The following is a 22743-nucleotide window of genomic DNA, read 5'->3' as shown; positions in this document are numbered from 1 at the left end:
CGGCGCTGGCTGCCGCTGCCGCAGGCGGCCGCAGGGTACCAAACGCCCCACCCACCCACCGGTCACCGGACAGGCCGTGCGTGGGTGCCGATTTCATGGCGCCCGAGGGCCCGCGTGGGAGGGCCCTACCGCCCGTTGATGAGCGGCGCCGCTGCAGTGCGCTGCTGCACACGCGTGTACGCGTACGTCCCTCCGCTCCACCCACCGCGAGCCGTGCTGCCCCCCACCACACGACACGCCCTCCCTGGTCCGGCCCCCACGTGAACCGCGCCCAGCCGAATCGTGCCCCGGCACGTCGCCTCCCGCTCCCGGGGAATGCGGCGCGGCGCGGCGGCGTCCCTACCCTCCGCTGGGCACTGGCTGGCAGTCCTGACTTGGGGATTGGGACCAGCTCTCAGCAGGCCCCACCCGTCATGCACGGGTGGGTTTCGTTGGCACCAGCCGCCGAAGGGGACGTGGGTGCAGCGCGCACTCACCCGTTCACGTACCCCGCATGAATACTCGTACTGTTAGCCTGTTCAGCCGGAGCAGAAACGATGGTGGATTATTACTCACGTTTACGACCTAGCCTTTGTTTAGTCCGTGAATTTTGGGAATTTGATTATCGTAGTATTTTTGTTTTTATTTGATAATTAATATTTATTCATAGATTAATTAGGCTCAAAATGTTCGTCTCGTAATTTTCAACCAAACTGTGCAATTAGTTTTTTTCGTCTACATTTAATGCTCTATGCACGTATCGTAAGATTCAATGTGATGGCTACCGTAGCACTTTTTGGAATTTGGTTAGGAACTAAGGCTGTGTTTAGTTTCCAAAAAAATTCTCAAAAAATGCTACAGTAGTCATCACATCAAATTTTGCAATACGTACATGGAGCATTAAATGTAGACGAAAAAAAACTAATTATACAGTTTGGTTGAAAATCACGATTCGAACGTTTTGAACCTAATTAGTCTATAATTAAACACTAAATATCAAATAAAAATAAAAATACTATAGTAGCCAAATTTCCAAATTTCGCGCACTAAACGAGCACCCAGTGAACATGCTCTGTACGTCTCAACCGGCTGATCGGTGGGTCCGTTGGACAGTGTTCGTGCGGCTCGGTGAAGAGCGAGAAGAGTCGTGCGGCCGCGCGTGCCGCAGGCGCGGTACGGCAGGGCAGTGGGGTGACAGGACGACTGGACGAGGCGTCCGTGCTCTGGCAGTGGCAGCCAGCCAGTGCCCAGTGTGGTAGGGCTGGCGTCACGGCGCCAGTCGCGCGTCGCGCCGGACGAGACCAGTCGCACGCTGTCCAGGACGAGGACCCATCACCCAGGACCCGCAAGGCGTCAAATCGCGCGGCGGCTGATTCATGACGCCGTGCGCTCGCTCTCGCGCCCACGCCCATGCGGCCATGCCCGGTCAGCGACAGCCACAAAACCCCAGGCCCTGAAACCTACTTCCCCGTTTCACGAGGCGCGGCCATTAGTGGGAGTGCAGCCACAGCAGCCACCGTGCGAGAGCGGAGCGGGGAGGTGCCCAGGCAGCCAGGCCAGCAGTATAAAGAGAGCAGTTAACTACTCCCACCGCTGCCTTGCCGTTGCCGCTGCCGAGACCAACCAAGCAGCTGCCCCCTGCCCGTCCAACCTCGGAGAGTCGGAGGCAGAGGGTGACAGCGTCGGTGCGGGCGGTGGGGATGCAACAGATGGAGTGGGACATGAGAGGGGGAGGAGGAGGGCACGGTGGCGCTGTTGGAGACGGTGGTGGGCCGGGAGGACGCGGCCTCACTGTCGGAGGCGTTGCTGTCGGGGGCGGGGACCAGCACCAGCAGCGCGTGGAGGCGGCGCACTACCGCGGCGTGCGGAAGCGGCCGTGGGGCCGGTACGCGGCGGAGATCCGCGACCCCTGGAGGAAGACGCGCGTGTGGCTGGGCACCTACGACACCCCCGTCGAGGCCGCCATGGCCTACGACCGCGCCGCGCTCGCGCTGCGCGGCACCAAGGCCAGGACCAACTTCACCCCCGGGCGCGGCGCCGCCTGCGCCCGCGCCGGCGCCACGCCCGTCCAGGCTCGCCCGCTCCCGCTATCGCACCAGGCGCTGGCGGCGCCCGGCGGCCACTTCGGCGGGCTCGATGTCACCCACTCCTCGCCCTGGCACGTCGTCTATCTCCCGCCCAGGCTGCACCAGGCCGTGGTGGCGCCGCCGATGCCCCTTGTGGCAGCAGTGGCGGGGGACGTCGCCTCGTCGCTGCCGTCCACGGCGCTGGAGCTCCGGACGGGGCCCAAGGCCCTCCCGTTCGACCTCAACGAGCCGCCGTCGCTGCTGTTCGGCTCGCGATCTCCATGAACGCACATGGAGACGGAGGTGATGGTAGGTCAGTAGTAGTATCGAGTAGGGATCATGGACCATTGAACGCAGTGGTAGGGATTGGGTAGTGAGGGTAATCAACAGGTGGGAGTGGAGATCATGGGTCCGGTTGTATATATACTAGTAGTATCTATTTAAGGAAAAATCTTGCCTTTCTCGTCTTCGTTCGTGGTCTTGTGCTCCATCTCCTTTTCGTACTCGTTTGGTGTCCCGTCGGCAGCGTTTTTTTTTTTTGAAACAGGCAGCGCGCTTTTGCTGGTTGTTTTGTTTGGTACATATTGTTGTTGTGAGCCATTTTCCTTTTCCTTCGAAACATGTCGCTGTTTAGTTGAGAGGGAGATATCGCTTTCATGATTAACGTTAATTAACTACTCCCCTGTTAAAATCTAAGATTAATTGATTTAAAAAAATACTCTCGATCTCTGAATAAATTATTTTTTAAAGTTATCTTAAATTAAACTAGTTCATAATTGATCAATTTTTTTATAGAAAAAGAATACAGCTATTAGGAAATCGGTTAACTCTAAAAAAATAATTATGGCATCAGTTACTCAAACCGACGGATATTATTACTGCACCAGCTATGCGTTTTCCAATTCATCGGTAGTATTTTTCACGACAAAAGCTTTAGAACAATTTTGCTGCAAAACTTTGATACTTTCGAACGATCAATGAAAAACACCCATGACGTAGACAAAGCGGCCCAGAGATGGTCCAAATCTTTCCCGGCCGTATAAAGTTGTTCCCACGAGGCCATGACACGGAAACAAGACAATAGGGCATGAGAATACTACTAGACACCGTACGAGAAGTATTACTACTACAATGAAAACATGGGGAAATTTACTATGGAACACGAGTAATATCGACCGAAAAATGTTTAATTAGCTAGTGAACGCTCTAGTTTGTGACTATGTTCAGTGTAGCGGCTGCAACTGCTCTTCGGTCTTCATTGAGGTGGCATGTGGCATGTGCGGGTGATACAACACAACACGGCTGTGGCAAGAGGGCTTTCATTTGCTGGAAGACATCATATCCATTAAAATATTATTGGTTCGTTTGTTGGTTTCAGTCGGGCTTATTTAATCAGTCAATAATATTTTTCTCTTATAACAAACCAGCACCAATCAGTTCAAACCAGCCCAGAAACCAACCAGCGAACACGCCGCTTGATCCAACGTGGGGCCTTGTTGGTGACGGTGCCCTGTTTCGCTGACCTATACCTAAAGTTTAGGTGGACATGGACTAAGGTCTTATTTAAATCCAGGATATAAAAATTTGGGGTGTCACATCGAGTTGTCGCATGAGGTGTTCGGGTACTAATAAAAAAATAAATTATAGAATCCGTCGGTAATCCACGAGACAAATTTATTAAGCCTAATTAATCTGTCATTAGCACATGTGTTACTGTAGAACCACATTGTCAAATCATGACCTAATTAGGCTTAAAAGATTCGTCTCGCAAATTAGTTGCAAACTATGCAATTAGTTATTTTTTAGTCTATATTTAATACTCTATGCATGTGTCCAAATATTGAATAGGGCAGGGAGTAAACTAAACAAGGCATAAATTGTAGTTGAGCTAAAGTTTGTGTGGGTCACTTTTAGATAAGTGGTGTTTGAATACATGGACTAAAAGTGAATCCAAAAGATTCCTAGGCATAGACTCGTGGACACACCTTGGCGTGGATAGCGGCAGGGAGCGGGACCGACGTAGAGAGCTGGAGCCAGAGTGACGCCGAGAGGTGGCTCAACGACCGACGTAGAGAGCTGGAGCCAGAGTGACGCCGAGAGGTGGCTCAACGAGAAGGCGTGGAACGGGTCTGCAGAGACAAGGGTAGTGCCCGCCACGCACATTGGCCGTGGGCGTGGGGTAGCGTCGTGGTGACGAAAGCGGGGACCTCTTGTGCGGTGAAGTAGAGGAGGCGAAGCCTCCACAGGGGAGCAGTTGTCTTAGAAACCATCTCCCGATGGCACACGTAGCGCGGGTGCTTGTGGAGGTCAGATGGGAGCTAGAAGCTGCATAGCATGACCTCCATTGGTGAGAGAGAATCATGGCAGGGAGATCAGGTTGCGTGTGAGAGAGAAATGGAAGGAGGAAAGAGAAAAAAGGACGGGGAGGGAGGAAGAAGAAAGGATCAAAAGGACAAAAATATTACTATTTTTTATCTAGTTCTCTCTCATTTTAAGCTATAAATGAATATTTTAATGACCGTGGTGTATTTCTGAAAGTAAAAACCATGAAAGCTTAGAAATTCAAGGAGTTCTTGTCTATCCAGGCAGAGCAAGGGGTGGGAAGTCTACCAATGCGCTTCAACTCTCTCGCATAACTCTTAGGGTAGTCTTAATGAAGAAGCTAATTAATAGTTTCTATAACATGCCATGTCATATAGACATTATTAGGGTTTAACTATAACTCAAAATGCACAATGTCAAATGAACTACCTCCGTCAACCAATCATGGCAGAGCAGGGTGTGGGAAGTCATCTAATATAGACATCATCTTTGTCCTCTCCCCAATCAACCAATCATCTTCTTCCCTACTCTATTCTATCCACTCTTATTCTGTCTTATACTATCTATGATGCCTATTCCAATGAATTTCATCTACTTTCCAACTTTGGCTTTTGTGCGAGACCTAGTTTTAGTTTTCATGTCTCCAATGTAATGTTATTTTTACTTCAACAAAATATCCTACACAGTATCATATTAATTGATATGCAAATTGTCCTGGTCGTAGCATTAAAAGTGCCCTTAGTGCGTTGTACCTAGGTTTAGAAGCAAAGCAAGACATCCAAACCAGAGCTCCAGAGCTCCACCTCATGTGTCTGTCTGCTTCTAAGTGAAATACCAATGTGTCAAGCTGGACTTCGATAAGGCCTTGTTTGAATGCATGTGTATCCACCTCAATCCATATGTGTTGTAACAAAATGGAATGAAATTTAGTTTAATTCCACTCCAATCCACTTCAACACATATGGATCAAGATGAATATATGTGCATAAAAACAAGCCCTAAGGTTTGAGAAATGAAATGGTTGAGCATACTGCTTTTGCCAATTACTTTACATAGCATACTGCTTTGCAGAGTGCACGGAAAACCACAATGCCCGAGGAACCTCGGTTCCACGAGGACACTACAAGGGTTACATTTAGAGTGGTTATTAATCTAGCGAAGGACACTAGGGTGGTTACATTTAGCAGCAGGACCCGTAGCTGGGTACACTACACTAATTTCATGCTCTCGGCGAAGCTTCCTGGGTTGATTGTTATACTCTTGGTGCAGTTGTCCGTCTTGTAAATACCAACCAACCTGTCGGCTAGTTCAAACATGTTGTTCCTCAGACTGCAAAATAACACGTGAGATTACATTATACCCATGGCCATCTTAGATATGGATGCATCTTTGTTCTAGTACTACACCTTTCTAGAGATGGTGTGAAGTATTGGCAAAGAAAATATTGAAACTGAGCTGATAGTAAATACCTTATAATGATGAATTGTGCATCTTTGGTCCTATCTTTCACATAGTGTCCCACAATTGATACATTCTTAAAGTCTATAATAAGAGATAAATGCATCAATCTCTTGAAATCACAGCCAGTATTAATAAAAAGAAGGGTCGCAAGACTTACCCAACGCAGCATCAATCTCATCCATAACATATAAGGGAGTAGGTTTATAGTGGTGAAGAGCAAACACCAAAGCTAGCGAACTAAGCGTCTGCAAGACGAAAGGTTCGTCAGAAATGGTAAGTATTCCAGAGACATTGGTGTTACAATTTTGAAGCAATCTATGTAGCTAAAACAGAAGGCAAGGAGTTTGGATAGCAGACATTGGTGTTGCAATTTTGAAGTAATTTATGTAGCTAAAACCGACGGTAAGCAGTTTGGAAAGCAACAGGGATCAGCCAACCCATCAACATATCAAGTGCTAAATTAAAAAGGAAATTAGTTCTTCCAAAAGAGGCAATGGAATGAAAAGAGTACCTGCAAAAGATTAACTTTTTATACACTAAATAAAGTATGCATACAAATTCGAATCGCATCCAGCTAACATGAATAACTGTCGGCAAGGCATTCATCAGTGCTGGCAAGACAGTCAGGGATGGGATATTCAACATCTGGGCACGGCCTTGCCTGTTGCAAGTTGCACTCATCTAGCTGATGTATTGTATGCAAAATAGCTGATGTACAGGTAGTGAATTTCCTATAATTAAGTAATAAACAGTCTCTACTTTTATGCACAATGATATTTCCAATATAAAGATGGTTTTGGACACGTGCCGCAACTTGGAGAATGCAGGTATGCGGCTATGTGTTTCTTTGCATCTTCATATGGCCTTTTATTTCTAGACTAGAATTGAGTTTTGAGTTGGCTTTGTGATGTTAAACTCAGTCCGGTCATTTGGTTGTAATAAGTTGCTCTAATTCCTCTGAGGATGAAGCCAAATGTTTGCATTATCTAAAAAGGAATGGTACGGCCATTTTAAGTGTTAGTCAATCCCAATTCAGTGCATAGCTGGTAGTATTTACCGATAGTAGTTACGGTAGCACAGATCAACATCAAATTACATATTAATATTCCTTCTAGGCTCCTAGCTGTAGCAATGATGATGTTTATTGGCTTATATCTGATAGTGCCTTTATCACAGAAACGGCACAGATCTATAAATATGTTGACAATATTTTTGATATTTTACAATATATAGTAACCGATTCTGATTGGAACATCATTTACAGAACTCATTTTAAACAACCAAAACAAACTTATGTATCAAGTTGACTCATCCTGAAAGTGTAAAATCATGTGAAAACAGCAACTTAGGCAATAACTTTGAGGGTAACATCCCTGTCCATTAAATAAACAAGACTAACACAACACTACATGAATGGAACATACCTTCTCACCACCAGATAAATTGGCAATGTTTTTCCAGCTTTTCTTTGGAGGCCTCACACTGAAAACAACACCTTCTGAAAATGGGTCCAAGGAATCAACAAGTTCCAGTTCGGCATCACCTCCAAGAGTAATCATCTGAAACCATATATCGTTAGTTAATACAAAAATTCATTTGAACAAGTGCGAAATGCCACACGAGTAGAAGATAAAACCACTTCAGTTGGCACAAACATTGTTGCAATAAGGGTTGAGCAAAGCTTAATCTCGTTTTCTTACTATGTCGACTTTCTGTCATCTGGTCTGTGTCTGTGTACATCAAGTAAACCAAAGGAGCTACACTACAGGATGCTGTATGTATTCAGTACCTGGTACATCTCCTTCAGTTTCAAAGATATTATGTTGAACCCAGCCATGAATTCATCTAGCCTGAAATAATATACAATGCAGGTAAGAGATGAAAACTGACCAACACAACTGCTAAAGTTTAAGGATCCTCTAAGGTTATTTAGAAAGACATACCTTCTCTTCCTTAACCCATCGTACAACTTTTTAAGATCATCACGTTCCTGAGTGGTAGCATTTAGCTCATCAACACGCTCACCATACAAGCGAGCCTTTGTGCGGTACCTGGTTCAATCAGGAGAAATAATGAAATCATTGATACAAAAAATGTTTTGTCAATGGGCATCTCATGCATTCATACTCTGCTATGGAATCCAGGTTTGGGCTCAAATCTTTAATCTGAGCCTCCAACAATGCCACCATCTCCATTGCCCTTTTCATGTCACACGTGTCATTTAGTTGCTCATCACCTAGAGTCGCTTTGAGTTTCTCAGGATCAACAGCATCCTTTTGGATTCTGAAAAAACAAAAATGCATACTAATATTAAAAGAAACCACAGAAAACAAGTCACAAAGTTACAGCAAAAATTGAAACATTTAAACATACTGATCCATGTGTTTAACAACATTTGTCTGAATTTCATCAAGCCTTTTCTTGAGTGTTTTCACCTTCATTTCCCACTCCTTGGCAAGCCTTTTTGTATCTTGCAATTTGTACTCAGCGTCAACCTGTTTTTTGGCCAAACACACAAGGTTGTGGAAAGAAACAATACAGCAGAATTATGACACCACCACTTAACAGGATCTAAATTACATACCTCAGAGGCTCTCAGTTCATCCATTGCTTTTTTTAGTTTGGTGTATTCTTCCTTAGTTTTGTCAAGCTCAACCTTATGGTTGTCTATCATCTAAGTAAAAACAAATAAAGAAATCCTGATCAGAAAGCGCAAATAAATTGGGGGCCAGCCAGGAGTGCAATGCAATGGAACAAATACCTCCTGTGTTTTCTTATACTCTTCCTGAACAATAAATGCTTTCTTCTCAATCTCTTTGAACATAGACATCATATTCTCCTTTTCAGCAAAAAGTTTTTCTCTATCTTTCTTGGACTCCTCAATGCCCTTGGTTAACCTTTTCACCAACTTCTCACCTGAAGTTATGTTAACTTTGTGTCTGTTGATTTCTGAACTTGTTTTGTCAAGTTCCTGACATTACGAAAATCAAATCAGAAAACAGATTGACACAAAGAAAGGAAACCAAAACAAGCAAAAGGCCACATGCTTACAGATTGGATGTTGCCAACTTTTGCCTTCTGGTCCTTCAGCATCTTCCCTCCAGCATTTTCAATTTTCTGTTGAAGTTCTGAAGCCTGGTATACATTACAAATAGGTTAAGGTGGCAAAGCAAGATTCTGATAGCAACAATGACAAAAATATCAGGAGATGCATTCAAAAATATTTCAAACAGAAGAGTCCTGAACTTGGAGAGCTGGCCCCTTTTATCGTGTGACCACTCTAAAGCAAAGTGAATGCAAATGACAGGGAAAAAGACAAGGTAGATGAATATGGCCTGGAAATGGAAATGAGACTTAGTGTATAGACACTTGCCAGATCTTTAAGTTTGCTGGAACACTTTGTGAGTCTATCTAGTTCAGCTTGCTCACTAGATATGATGCCATCCAGCTCTTTCATTCTGCGAATCTCATCACCTTTGGGTTGTGATGCGGCTTTCAGAGACTCTAGTCGCTTTTCATTGTAAATATACTGTGCATTCATACTCTCAACCTATTTCGAGATGAAAAAAAAAGATGATAAAAAAGTAGTCAGACCAAGGCACCAGAAACAACCGACTTGAAGGTAGGCAGAACACTGCTTTTTTATGTACCTCCTTTTTAGCTTTTGCCAATTCCATTTCAAGACGGGATTTAGCATCTTCCATGGATCGATAGTGTTTTTTAGCATCATTCATTTTTTCGCGCAGCTTGTTGAGTTCGTCAACAAGCTTTGTAAGTTCATTTTCAGCAGTTTTAATAGCCTCTTCTGAAAAGCTTTCTCGGATAGCTGTTCCCATCATGCCTCGTTGTACCCTTTTACCACCACCACTCATGGTACCAGATTTCTCAAACAGTTCACCGCCTAGGGTAACTACCCGACGGAACTCCTTTGCCGCAGTATATGCAATTCGCGAAGCCTGACAAAGACAGGTGTTGGGATACCATTAATCACAGCACACATTACAATTACATGCAACTATGTGAGGAGGAAAAAGTAGTAGACCAAAAAAAATCAAGGACCAACCTGATCAAGATCATTTGCAACAACAGTATTCCCCAAGACATGGAAGAAGGCTAACTTCAGCTTCTCATCTTTAACCTTTACCAGATCAAAAAGGCGTGGAACTCCTTCAGGTGTTCTTACTCTCTCTTTAATTTTGTGAAGGAGGTGCGTTTGTTTTTCCTGTGACAGTTTCCAATTACAACAATGAAATTAACAGGTAAAAAATTGAAAATACATAAGCACAGAAAAAAAAAGGAGTGTTACCAGGATCAAACAAGTTACAGTTTCCTCACGGTTCCTTCTACGTAACAACTCAATACAAGCTTGGGCCGAATTTATTGTTTCAACCACAATATAATTAAGCCCAGATGAAGCTGCTGTTGATATGGCCACATCATATTTTGCTGCAGACCAGAGTTTCTAAAAAATTAAGATCCAGAAATGCTTCAAACAAGCTTTCAATCAACACTGTATGATTGCATAATGACATTCACGGATTCTAGCAAATATAACAATTTCCTAGATCTTGGTGACCATGCCTTTACAAACAAGATCTCCCTAATCGAACATACTAAGATGGGAGACTTAAACTACATAAATACTAATCCGTGAGGGGATTAGTCCACTGATATCAAGAAACAAACATTGGCATGGTAAAAACAAAATGCAGATATTTGTCCTTAACATTTATATATCATGTAAAAAGGTCATACTGGGGAAAATGTAAACTCACCTGAAACATAGCAACTACGGTTGGACAACTGCTAAATTTATTGCCTACATTCCAAGATGTAGGTCGGCTTGGTTTTGCCATAAGTCAAACTTCCCTAACTACTACCTCCGTGCTCTTTTATAAGGCACATTTATATCAAGATTCAAACTTTAAAATCTTTGACCAATAATTTGGCTAACAATATTAAACTTTTGTAATACGAACTTGATACAGTTAGATTTGTAAGCAATTGTACTATCCAATAATCATGAGTTTATAAGATAAACAATATAATATAAAGTAAATGAATGGTCAAAGTGTAATTTAGGAGACCATGTCATTCCAAACGCGCCTCATAAAACGGAACGTAGGGAGTATGACCAAGTTCATAGAAAAATGCACCAACATCTACAGTATAAAATTCTTTCATAAAATACACCATGCAATAGTCTTCATAGTGCATTCATTTTGTATTGTAGATGTTAATATAAGTTTGACATAGGGCAAAACTACAACGACCAACTTTGTTTTGAAAAGGAGGGAGTAGAACCTAAAATATAATAAATGCTATTCTAAGCATCTCTACCATACTGTGGCAGTGGGATCCACAACCATATGCATTCATCTCAGGGCAAAACCAATGCATTTTAGCGGTCAGATTCGATGCGAGGCATAGGTCAAGTCCTTCCCTCTCATTTAAATAAAGGATAAACAAATGTCATTCACAGTTTCTGTAAAATGAAGCATGGAGATTGTCAAAACTGAAGAGGAAGACGTTACATTTTACTGTAACATGTATGAAAAGGAAGTTTAGTGTTACAGAAATTACTATATATAGAAAATTTATACATAACAGTTTATAACCGTTAAATCCACATATTGAACCTAATATGTGCTGTCAAAGACATAACAGTCAGGCAACACACATCATAGGACATTTTATTTTGTTGGCAGAGGGAATATATCTTACCATCAATTGCACCAAGATCACCAAGCCTACCATAAATGCCTTGTATTTCATTTGATTCCTTGGATTGCAAAATTGCTTTCAGAGCAGTACTTTGGTTCTTCTCAGAATCCCTAGTGGTTTTCATCTCTGCAACTTTCTGCCTTGCTGCTTGTTCCAGAGGGATCAGTGAATCCTCCTGTTTTTGGCATTCCTGCAACAATTTTTGCGAGCAATACATTCAGGAGACTCAGCATACTCCACGTAAATAATGACTAAACTTAAGGAAACTCAGCGCGTGGGTTTGGTTCAAAATTAAGCTGGAAGTAATTTACCTGTTCAATTTTGCGAGCTTCAGATGCTTCATTCTGGTGTTTCTCTATTTTTTCTTGAAGCTCCACAATGTATGAATCCTTTGTTTTAACTTTCTCCTTTATACTTTCCATCTGGTTTTGTGCTTCAGTTAATTCTGCTTGAGCTCCATCATGCTGAAAACAGGGAACTAAGTTCAAATGCAATGGACAAAATTGAAAAAAAAAATATCAAATTGATGTTTCTCAAACAAACTAAAAGGGTAAGTGGATTTAGTTAGACAAAGCTTGCAGTGTCAGTGTCAGGCTTGGTAAGCCCAGGTTAGGATGGCAAAAATTATTGCACATAAGAAATCGAAGATTTTTTGCTTGTGATTAGTGCATCATATATCTCCAACTGAAGGACTCAAAGCGAATTGAAGTACTTGATAGCAGTCTTCTTGTTTCCCAAAAAGAAGGGGGTGGGGTGCATATAAGGCCTACCTTTTCTTTCATTAACTTTTTCTCAGCAGATGCAACATCTAACCTTCCTTTATGCTCAATAATTTGATTTTCCCATGGTTCAAGTTCAGTTCGTACTTGAGTAAGTTCAGCACGAAGCCTCTCAGTTTCTTCTGTAATTACAAAAGGGAAAAGTTTGGTTATCAGCATAGTTCTTAAGGCGTCGCCTAGGCGTCCAGGCGTGCCCACCTCGCCGTGGAAACAATGGCGCCTTGCCCCCTAGGCGTCGCCTAGGCGCCGCCTAGGCGTACCAAGCACTCGCCTGGACGCCTAACCGCCTTAAAAACTATGGTTATCAGACAGAATAATTCAATGAACATGGATACTGTAAGCTAACATCACCTCGAGAGGATGCTTTGATCTGCTCTAAGACTTTCTCTTCTTCATTAAATCGCTCTTGCAATTTGGGTATTTCTGCCTCCAGCTGTGGAATGAGATTGGATGACTCCTCCATCTCTTTTGTTTTTTCATCACGTTTTGATGTATCCTGTGTTAGAATGTAGGTGAAACAATAGCCAGTCTTGCTTCAACTATAATTTCAGTGTTACAATTGAAACCATCAGTATTACCTTTTCAGCTTTGTCATCCAGCTTCTTGATATTCTGCTTAAGATGCTTTAAATCTTCCCTGTATTTTACATCTTTCCTCTCAAACTCTTTAAACTGGTCCTTGCAGCTCTTCATGTTATTTTCAAGGTCCTAAAGATATAAAAGAAGCAAATAAAAATAGGGATGCTATTAGTTGGCTGTAAAAGGCCCATTCGCACTAACCTTGTGACAGAAAATAACGTGTCTTTCTAACCTTCAAATATAAGAAATAAATGACTTTAACTCAATGACTGATTAGGTTAAAGAAATGGTAAGTTGAGACAATACCTCTTGCCTTTTGACATGTTTATTGTAAATAGACTCCATTTCCTTCAGAGTTTGAGAATTCTGCTGTATCTTCTCCCTGGATTATAGCCAATGTGCCTACTCAGGAAACATGTAAAGGGGAGGGGGAAAACTGTCCATCTGTAACAAATAACCTTTCGGAGGCAAGATTCTTTTCCAGGTCTGCCACATTCTCTTGACACTGATTAACACGTGAGATAGCATCATCAGAAGCCAGCTTTGTTGCCTTTTCTTGCCATTTCAGAAGCGAAAGTTCCTTCAGCATGTATGTTTCAGCTTCATTTTTTGCACTCTACAGGAAAATAACTCCATTAGTAGGGGTTAGATGGCCAAATAGTGAATAGTGAAATCATAAACACTTAGATCAGCACCTCTAAACTGTCTCTTTCCTTCTCAGCTAATTTTAGCATCTGCACTGATGCTGTTCGCTTTTCATTGAGCACTTCGAGTCTAACAGATCCATAACAAGGTAAGAAACTAAATCGTTGCAAAATAGATATAAAGCACTAGTTATAACAGCATGCATCAAAAATTCTGTCAGAAACTCACTGCTTGTACGCTTCTTCAATTTTTTCAACATACTGGTTTGTCCCTATTATGTCTTCAAGATATTCTAGAAAACCTTCATCATGTGGACCTTGAGCCTTTGGTTTCATTAGGGAGATTTGCTCAACCTCACCCTGTATAGTGCCCACTTCAGAAGTTATGCAATTGTAAAAGCAGAAAACATAATTGGAATTGCACAAAAAATTCATGCAGGCTTAAACAAAGAAGCTATGTGAGAGAACTGGAAATGTGAGTGATGAAACCAAATCTCAAGGACCTACAAATTACACTTGAATTGTGTCTTATTCATGTGTAATATGTGAAGAACACACAAAACCTGGAGGATGAGAAAGCGATTATTATCAAGGTCAACTCCCTTGCCCTTCAGCAGTTTAGTTACTTCAGTAAAATTGCTTCCACGCTCATTTATGTAGTATTTAGAAGTGTTGTCACGGAAAGCAACCCTTGAGATGACAAAGTCACTACCCTCAACAGCACTGTAGTTCCCATCATCCTGCTTACAGCCACAGAGAAAGTAAAATGATTATTGGCAGTACAAATAAGAAATGTCTAATACTCAACTCAAGCCTCAAATAATACCATGTCAATGATTTCTTGAAAATGAACAGAAACACCAGCACTGTCTAGGTTCTGATGATTGGAAGAATTGTGTATGAGCTCGGAGACCTTGTTTAGGCGCATCTGCAGTTAATGGAAGAACTAATCATGAACAGAATATATAGCTGGAACAAAAGGAATACAAAAATTATCCTAAGTAATGATAGCAACTAAAAATGGATTGGATCAATGTTATTTCCGTATAAGTATGTGTTCCTTGTGAACTGGTAATCCCAGTGGGGTTTGTATCTCAAACATTTTTTACTTTCTTTAAACGCCGGGATATTGATAAGAAAAAAAAAATGAATTGGATCGCCTGTATGAACAAATTTGTGAAAATTTGCATTGTCCATGTAAAGTTCAAAGGGAAAACAGGGAACAATGATGAGAAACCAGTGTACTAGCAGACAAGAACTCTAAAGTGTCAACTTCAAAACACAGACTACTTGGCAACCAGAGGATTAAAATGATTATTGTCCAAAATAAGAGGATTAATACGATTGAAGCATCAATGTGCTAGGTTCTAGAATAATCCTTTCAAATAATACTTAGGAGGATAATTTATATGTTTACATACTTAAATGCCAGGATATTACTCTCAACCATTTAAATTATTGTGGAACTTAGAGTGACATGCTAAAATCTACCATTGGATAGGCTATAAACAAATCAAATGATTTGCTGACATAGAACAAATAACATAAAATCCGCCAGTGAGATGAACTAAATGAATATAGTGATAACCACTAAAAAAGAAATCAACATTAAGCAACAATACCAACCTGCTTTGCACGCTTCCCAAACACAAAAAGCATTGCATCAATGACATTACTCTTTCCACTGCCATTTGGCCCAACAACAGCCGAGAAGCTCTGCAACCAAGATAAGAAGTTATATTTCTATTGGTCTTCAATCATTGTTCAATGGATACATTTGGAGAAAAAATAATGGAATTATTTCCATCCTATTGAACATGAGCACTATTACATGACCTTGGTGTGTAATTTCTGTATCCTGAAGAACTATTGTTTGTTTGTGTTTGATTATAACGATGTTTCTAGGATTAGATTGATAACGAAAACGATATGTGTCCTCAGAAATCCTGGTATGTTATCTATGACCCGTTTAGGAGGGCTTCTCTCCGGCTACTAGGGAATGTTGTGCAGTTTAGCAGGGAGCCATTTTTCTCTCTTTCCAAAATGAACTAGAAGTCAGTGAAGCCAGAAAAACTGTCTTCACCAGCTCCGGCTCCGGCTCTTTTGGGTACTATAGCAAGGAGCCAAAGCCCTAAGAAGCCCTCCCAAACATGCCCGAATCTATGTTTAGATGCAGCTTTACTTTTTTATATGAATTGTAATACTTTCTGCAGAGATGAAGGATCAGTTACTTTAGGAGCATAGCTTTAACGAAATGGGAAGTGCAAGCTACACCATGAGTTTGGTTGTAACACTGTTACTTCCTTAGATATGCAAGCATAATCATGACAAAATCTATAGAACTGAATGGAAGACCTCTCTTCTGGCAAGTACAAATTCCATTTGTGTTGTATGTTTATGTATCACAAATCAAAAGTGATCTGTGTTAACAATTGTACCAGTAAAACAGAGTTTGTAAATGACAACACTACACTGTAAACTGTACCCTAGGGTTTGGAATTAAAGCCATCCCCACACTCACATGTAAGCCAATACTAGCTACAGAAGTTCCACTGAGATTTCTGGTATCACGGCTTGACTGCCACTAGCAACCACGAATAACTACCATATTACCGTTTCTTCATCGTGGAACAATGACATGAATTGGAAGTGGGGCAGAACAGCAAAATTGAAGCTATGACATAGTGCACAAGTAGATTAAGTTTCCATAGGCACAGGTTGATGTAAATGTATTACAACATTGCAAACTTCGCTCCTAGGATTTCTAAATCTAAACAAATTGTTAGCACCCACGAGAGTGGGCGTGTGTGAATGAGAGAGAGAGAGAGAGAGAGAGAGAGAGAGAGAGAGAGAGAGGAGACCTTGTGGAAAGGGCCGATGCGCTGCTCCCCGGCGTAGGACTTGAAGTTGCGGAGGACCATCTCCTTGATGAACAGCCGCGGCTTTGCCGCCCTACGCGGCGTCCGCGGTGGCGACTGCGTCGGGGAGATCTCCATGGCCATCTCAGTATTCGAAAATGCAGCAGCAAGCGGACTGCGAGCGTCAGCGCCCCGCCGCGGCGAGGTAGAGGTCACCAGCCCGATACTCCGCCGCTCTCCCTAGCCGAGCACAGAAGCGGAATGGAGGCGGCGAGAAGGGCACAGGGTGGTTGCGGGGAAGGGGAAAGTTGAAGCGCCTGCGAGGGAGCGTGGATTTGGATATTTGGGGGAAGTTTGGGAGGGAAAACTGAAACGGTGCGAGGGTTTCGTCCTCGCGCTGCGGAATTCGAAGGTGTTTCAGGCCAAAAAAAAATGAAATGAGGTATCATTTAGTTGGACTGGGTTTTTTCGCTAACTTGTTGGGCTGGTTGGGTATGGTCTTGTGCGTTAGCCCATGCATGCGCACCAAATATTGGGCTGTTTCTAGGTATGCTCTGATTCCAGGCCCGTACGCAAATCCTAGATGTGATGCGTAATGCGTTGTTGGTTTAGGGCGTGATCGGTAGGGTGCACAACCCCAGATCAAGCTCGCAGGAGGAACTAGGCTAGAGTTATCCTGGCTTGTACCGTGCAACATCGTCTTCGGCCTGTTCGCTGGTTGGATTCTGGGCTGGTTTGGACTGGCTGGTGCTGGTTTGTTGTGAGAGGAAAATACTGTTGGCTGGCTGGTTTGGGCTGGCTGAAACCAACAAGCGAACAGGCTGCTTGTTTGTTAGTCCGTTTTGCCTCATGCAACCTAGCCACCATGCATGATTGGTTCCTCGCTTGGACTGTCTACTTCTGCTCACCAGAGAATCCATGGCCTCTATTCGCCCACCCTCGTGCGCTTACTCAAGCTAGGCTCTTAGGGCGTGATTGGTTGTAGACCAAGACTTGAACCAAGATGGTCAGGCTATGCAGGACCAAAAAAAAGCTAGGTTGAGCTTGTGCAAGTGGTCGTGTTTGGTTGTCTTTGCTGTTGGTCTAGTACAAGACGGGATTGTGTTTGGTTGCATGTATGTATTAGTGTTTTTGGTGTCTGACGTATGAGTTTCTACATCCTAGGTGAATCAAGTCACCCTGCACCACGAGGGAAGGAGAAATCCAGAAGACGGAGGCGTGCGGGATGGAGGAGGGTAAACGAATGAAAAGATGCAGACAAAAGATGCGAGCAGTGCAACCAAACACGACACAAGTGCACGGAGAGATGCAGGATGCCTTTCGGACGTCCTGGTTCGGGCAACCAATCACCCCCTTAGGAACGTGGAAATTATGAGTGTGTTTGGTTGTCTGGCTAAGGGCCTAGCTAGGCTTCCTCAATGCAGTTTTCTCGTGTTTGGTTGCCTGGCCCAACTAATGCAAAAGAGGGGGGCTTGCCTGGCTTGCTAGGAACGCTCCAACCCGCTGTTCCCAGCAAGCCTGGCTTGTACAAGCGACGCTAGCCACAGACACGGGTTCAAGTCACCTCTGCGCAAGCGCCGTCTCCTTCCTCCGCATGAGCACCGTTCTTGGGTATCAGTATTAGGGATACCTAAAAGAAGGAAGCTGATGGCCGTGAACGCTAACTCGCCCGGATGGTCAAGAGCGTATTTTGGTCTCGCCCGACCCTGAAGGTACGGGCTCTATCTCGCCCGACCCCGAGGGCACAGGCTCCGTCTCGTCAAACCCCTCGGGCATTGGCTCTATCACGTCTGACCCCGAGGGCGCGGGCTCCGTCATGTCTGACCCTGTGGGCGCGGGCTCCATCTCGTCCAACCCCTCGAGCATGGACTTCACCTCGCCAGACCCCTCGAAGGGGGATTCTGCCTTGCCCGACGGGGGTCCGTACCACCTCCAACCACTACGGGTCTAAGAGTACGAACCCAGGGTCAAACTTCTAACACCAGAAAGGGAGTAGGCGCGTCTTGACGTGACCTGCGGCCACGACAGACCATACCTGAGGACTCACGTCGCCAATAGTGTCGGATGTGCCGGCGCTAAGCTACCTAATCCCTGTACGACTTCCGACGGGGGTATCTGCTAACCATGGCCCCTGCCGAAATGGAATGGAGCACCACGACCGGCTAACGACGCCCGCGTATAGCGCCAGTGATTAATAGAGTCACGACATGGAGCCGTACCTGTCATCATCTATAGGACCGATGGGACCCGCGTAAAGGAGATGAAGGGCGTCGCAACCCCAGAGGCCTTCTTCCTCCTCGCTTTTCTCTCTCCCTCTCTCTCTCTCTCTCGTGTAACATGCGCCTTCCCCTTCATCTATAGAAGGGAAAATAGGACGCTCCACAAAGGGCACGCAAAATGCTTGAACGAGCTCAAGGAGACTCAACTCCGTTCGACCCTTTCACCAGAGACTTGGGACCTGCTCCCTCTCTCGCCCATTTGTAACCCCTACTACAAACTAGTGATGATAACACGAGCAGCAGCAGACTGGATGTAGGGACATTCCGCCCGAACCAGTATAAATTCTTGTGTCTTATGAGCACACCATCCGGGCCAGACGCGCAAATCACAAATTTACTAGTCGATGATTTGAAACACTGACAGTTGGCGCGCCAGGTAGGGGCCTTTTGCGCATCTCATCGTCTACAATAGGCCATGGATGGCTACCCACGATGTTAGCTGGGTCCTGAGCGCACACATGCGCTTCGGGAGCCTAGATTTTTTCGTCACCGCTAGCCCTGGGCAAATTCTACCAAGAACCGAGAACTGAACCGAACTAACCGAGAACCAAACCGAACTAACCGAGAACCGAAATTTAGGTTACTTGTTCGGTTTTTAGTTCTTAGGAACTGAACTTTGTTTGGTTAAATCGGTTCCAAACCTTGGTTAACCGAAATAACCAAAGAACCAAAACCTATGGGAGGAACATGTAAATCGATACCAAGAGATCAGTAATTGGGTTGTGAACTTGTGATTTGTGAATGTGCTAATGTGTTGGTTGTGGTTATTTGGTTGTGACTTATTGATTTGCATATGTTGCCATGTCATTTATGCCTTGAAAATAGCCAAAATGCTGCTGAATTTTTCTATTGTAACCTGTTCAATAATTGGTCGGTTAGTTCGGTTGGGACCAAGAACCGAACCGAACTAACCGAAACCGAACTTGGTCGGTACCGAGTTTTTTGAAGAACCGATCGGTACTGAGTTTCCTGAGAACTAAACTTCCTCAAAAACCAAAGAACCGATCAGTTCAATTCGATAAAACCAAACGCCCAGGCCTAGTCACCGTGGAGGGAGAGCTGGCATGGGCTCCCGCCCCTGTCCAACTTCTTTGCTCCACCGGCCTTGACGCAACCATTGATGCCCTCAAAGAGCTGCAGCTGCACGCCATGGAGGCCTGTGCCCCGGGAGCGACCAGCTCCTCAGCTTTGATTACGGGAGGCTAGAGCACCAGCTCGATGCCTTCCTAGGACCCCGACCGTCCTAGGAGGACCTACATTGCCTCACCTTCTCGTTCGCCAATGCCATGTCGTAGCTTGCTAGAGGGGAACCGCTCTCCCCAGAATACCTCACCCGAAGCGCCCCGACAGTATTCCCGTTCGGTCTTCGCAATGCCGCAAGGACCATTGGTCACCTCATGGCACAACACATGCATCTGTCCCCCATGGATGATGAATCCATGGGTATGACGAACTACGTTGTGGAATCCTTCCATGATCTTCTCGTGGGAGATTCAGATACGATCTTCGACTCTGACTCCAGCAGGAGAAGCCATCACCCCTCGCGAGAATGCTTCATGGTAGGCACCCCAAGGGACACGTTGAAAGCATCCACGAGGGAGGGGCTATTCCTACGGATGACCCTACGATAAAGTCGAGGGAGATATAGGGCCCCGCCTCGCCTACAGGTGGAGCAGTTGAGGGCATGGCACAAGAAGATCAAGGATGCGTGACTCTAGCTAGAGCAGGAGAGTGTGTAGCTCGAGCGTGAGATCGAACATCGCGAAGATGGTGGCCGTGCACGTGCCATCGCCTGCAATCTAAGCTAAAGGATCATCGAGGATGATGGAGGCCTCCCGCACTTTGCTTGAGCAAGCCAGAACATAGCTACCGTGGTGGCCTTGCTCCGAGGACTCCTAGAGCCATGACACCCGAAAATCATCGGGCCCATCATGAGATCCGCACGCTGCTTGAGCGTGTGGTGGTGTAGTAGGCGAAAAGCTTGCTATCTCGGTGACGCGAGCTCGATGCCAGTCAGCGCGTGTCTTCAGAACAACATGGCCAGGATGTATCCGTCCACCAGGCGTCGCGCGATGGCGGGGGGCTTACCATGGTCCCAGTGCATGAGCGTCTTGGCCCCAACCATGATGCATGTAACACCCTAGACGCCCATAGGCAAGGATGGGGGGACAAGGGAGAGAAGGCCGGCTACAGCTATCACCCTCATCATGGCAGATGCTACAACAGCGGCGAGGACCAGAGCCCGAGCCCCAATCTACCGGGGCTCTAGGCTTTCGGCCGGCACATCCTCAACGTGGTTTTCCCGCTGCGATATCGACCACCAACCAACATCACAAAATACTCTAGGGAAACAAACCCTGGTCTGTGGCTCGAGGATTATTGGCTTGCTTATCAAGCCGGTGGTGCGAATAGTCATTACTTCATTATCCACAACCTCCCCTTGTTCCTGACCGATTCGGCACTAACATGGCTGGAGCACCTTCCGCCCAACCAGATTCAAAGCAGGGCGGACCTAAAGGAGATCTTTGTGGGAAATTTCCAAGGCACCTACGCATGCCCTGGAAACCCTTGGGATCTAAAGAATTACTGATAGAAGTCCGGGGAAACTCTTCACGAGTACATCCGATGCTTCTCTAGGCAAAGCAATGAGTTGCTCGATGTCGCCAACGCCGACATCATTAGAGCCTTCCTATCTAGGACCACCAGTGAGTCCCTGGTCCACAAGCTAGGATGCAAGGGCCCTCAAACCACCAAGGAGCTCCTCGACATCACAACTAGCCATGCCTCAGGCGAGGAGGCTATCAGAGCGATTTTTGACCGCCCTAAGCGCAAAGCGAAGTAGGACGAGGACGTTAGTGAGGGCACCTCCAACCGCCCAAACAAGAAGAAGAACAAGCAGTGACATGGGGGATCGCTCATGGCTGCTATCAAGTGGAAAGTTGGTCGGACGCCATTGAGGGTGCTCCTGACCACATCGATAACCTACTCAAGGGGCCATGCCCGACCCACGCCTTCCCCGTCAAGCACCTATACAAGTGTTGTGCCCTCATGAAGCGTTTGTTGTCCAGCGGCTCCAAAAAGGGAGACTAGAGGAAGAAGCCTGAGCCGGTGACGGACGACGCCGAGGGGAAGGATGGTGGCTTTTCGACGCTAGATGGTTGCCTCAAGATCTTTGGTGGGGCGGTGGCTTACGACTCCAAGTGTCGTCGAAAGTTCACGTGTCGCGAGGTCTACATGGGCGAGCCAGCCATGCCATCTTTCCTCCGATGTCGAAGTCCACCATCACCTTTGACCGATCCGACCACCCAGAGAGTGTCCCACAGCCGAGAAGGTACCCACTCATGGTCGACCCGATCATCAGCATGAAGCGGCTCACCAAGGTGCTGATGGATGGAGGCAACAGCCTCAACATCATGTATGCCAAGATGCTTGATGCCATGGGCATCGATCGATCGCGTGTCCAACCGATCAGGGTGCCTTTTCCCGATGTCATGCCAGGGAAACAAGTCATACCACTTGGGCAGGTCAACCTGCTCGACACCTTCGGGGATCTAGCCAACTATAGGATGGAGACCCTCACCTTCGAGGTGGTCAGGTTCCATGGAACCTACCACGCCATCCTAGGATGACCGTGCTACACGAAGTTCATGGCCGTCCCCAACTACACTTACCTAAAGCTCAAGATGCCAGGCCCACGTGGGGTCATCATTGTCGGCACCTCATTCTAGCGTGCTTGAGTGTGAAGTTAAGTGTTGTGAGCATGCCTCGGTGATTATCACCTCTGAGGAGCTTGCGGTCATCAAGGAGGGGACCACCGAGGAAGCACCTGACTCCAAGCGGTCACCTAGATCTTTTGAGTCCACGGAGGGCATCAAGGAGGTCCTCATAGATCCCAACAACTCTAAGGACAAAGTAGTGCGCATCGGCACCATGCTTTCCTCCAAATAGGAAAGCGTGCTTGTCGACTTCCTCCGTGCCAACAAAGATATCTTCACGTGGAAACCCTCGGACATGCCAGACATTCTGAGGGAAGTCGTCGAGCATATCTTGAAG

At 45.3% G+C, this 22743-nt stretch overlaps 2 protein-coding genes across 2 annotated transcripts; one reads left to right on the top strand and one right to left on the bottom strand.

The window, feature by feature from the left end:
* Positions 1–1300: 1300 nt before the first annotated feature.
* LOC136514441 (ethylene-responsive transcription factor 12-like) lies at positions 1301–2530 on the top strand. Its single transcript, XM_066508396.1, has one exon. It carries the CDS (start codon positions 1680–1682, stop codon positions 2328–2330), a length of 651 nt encoding a protein of 216 aa, XP_066364493.1. The 5' UTR covers positions 1301–1679; the 3' UTR covers positions 2331–2530.
* Positions 2531–5372: 2842 nt separating this feature from the next.
* Positions 5373–16772, bottom strand: LOC136512991 (structural maintenance of chromosomes protein 4-like). The gene is made up of 28 exons (XM_066506992.1): positions 16415–16772; positions 15180–15269; positions 14380–14481; positions 14117–14293; positions 13783–13913; positions 13605–13683; positions 13368–13525; positions 13216–13291; positions 12910–13038; positions 12683–12827; positions 12323–12453; positions 11864–12016; positions 11553–11742; positions 10135–10274; positions 9892–10050; positions 9479–9784; positions 9202–9378; positions 8880–8963; positions 8590–8799; positions 8413–8502; positions 8202–8323; positions 7956–8111; positions 7772–7879; positions 7618–7678; positions 7253–7387; positions 5986–6073; positions 5837–5909; positions 5373–5696 (listed from the first exon to the last, which is right to left on the bottom strand). The coding sequence occupies exons 1-28, from the start codon at positions 16553–16555 to the stop codon at positions 5576–5578; spliced, it is 3732 nt and encodes a 1243-aa protein (XP_066363089.1). The 5' UTR covers positions 16556–16772; the 3' UTR covers positions 5373–5575.
* Positions 16773–22743: the final 5971 nt, after the last annotated feature.

The sequence above is a fragment of the Miscanthus floridulus genome, chromosome 16 (genome assembly GCF_019320115.1).
Source record: "Miscanthus floridulus cultivar M001 chromosome 16, ASM1932011v1, whole genome shotgun sequence".
Lineage (NCBI taxonomy): Eukaryota > Viridiplantae > Streptophyta > Magnoliopsida > Poales > Poaceae > Miscanthus > Miscanthus floridulus.
This window is presented reverse-complemented; position numbering and strand designations above follow the sequence as displayed.

Coding starts and splice junctions, on each gene's coding strand:
- LOC136512991 (XM_066506992.1), bottom strand. CDS start 16,555: ATGGCCATGGAGATCTCCCCGACGCAGTCGCCACCGCGGACGCCGCGT. Junction 14,294..14,379: donor TTCAAGAAATCATTGACATG/GTATTATTTGAG, acceptor GGCTGTAAGCAG/GATGATGGGAACTACAGTGC. Junction 7,679..7,771: donor GATGGGTTAAGGAAGAGAAG/GTATGTCTTTCT, acceptor ATATTATTTCAG/GCTAGATGAATTCATGGCTG.
- LOC136514441 (XM_066508396.1), top strand. CDS start 1,680: ATGCAACAGATGGAGTGGGACATGAGAGGGGGAGGAGGAGGGCACGGT.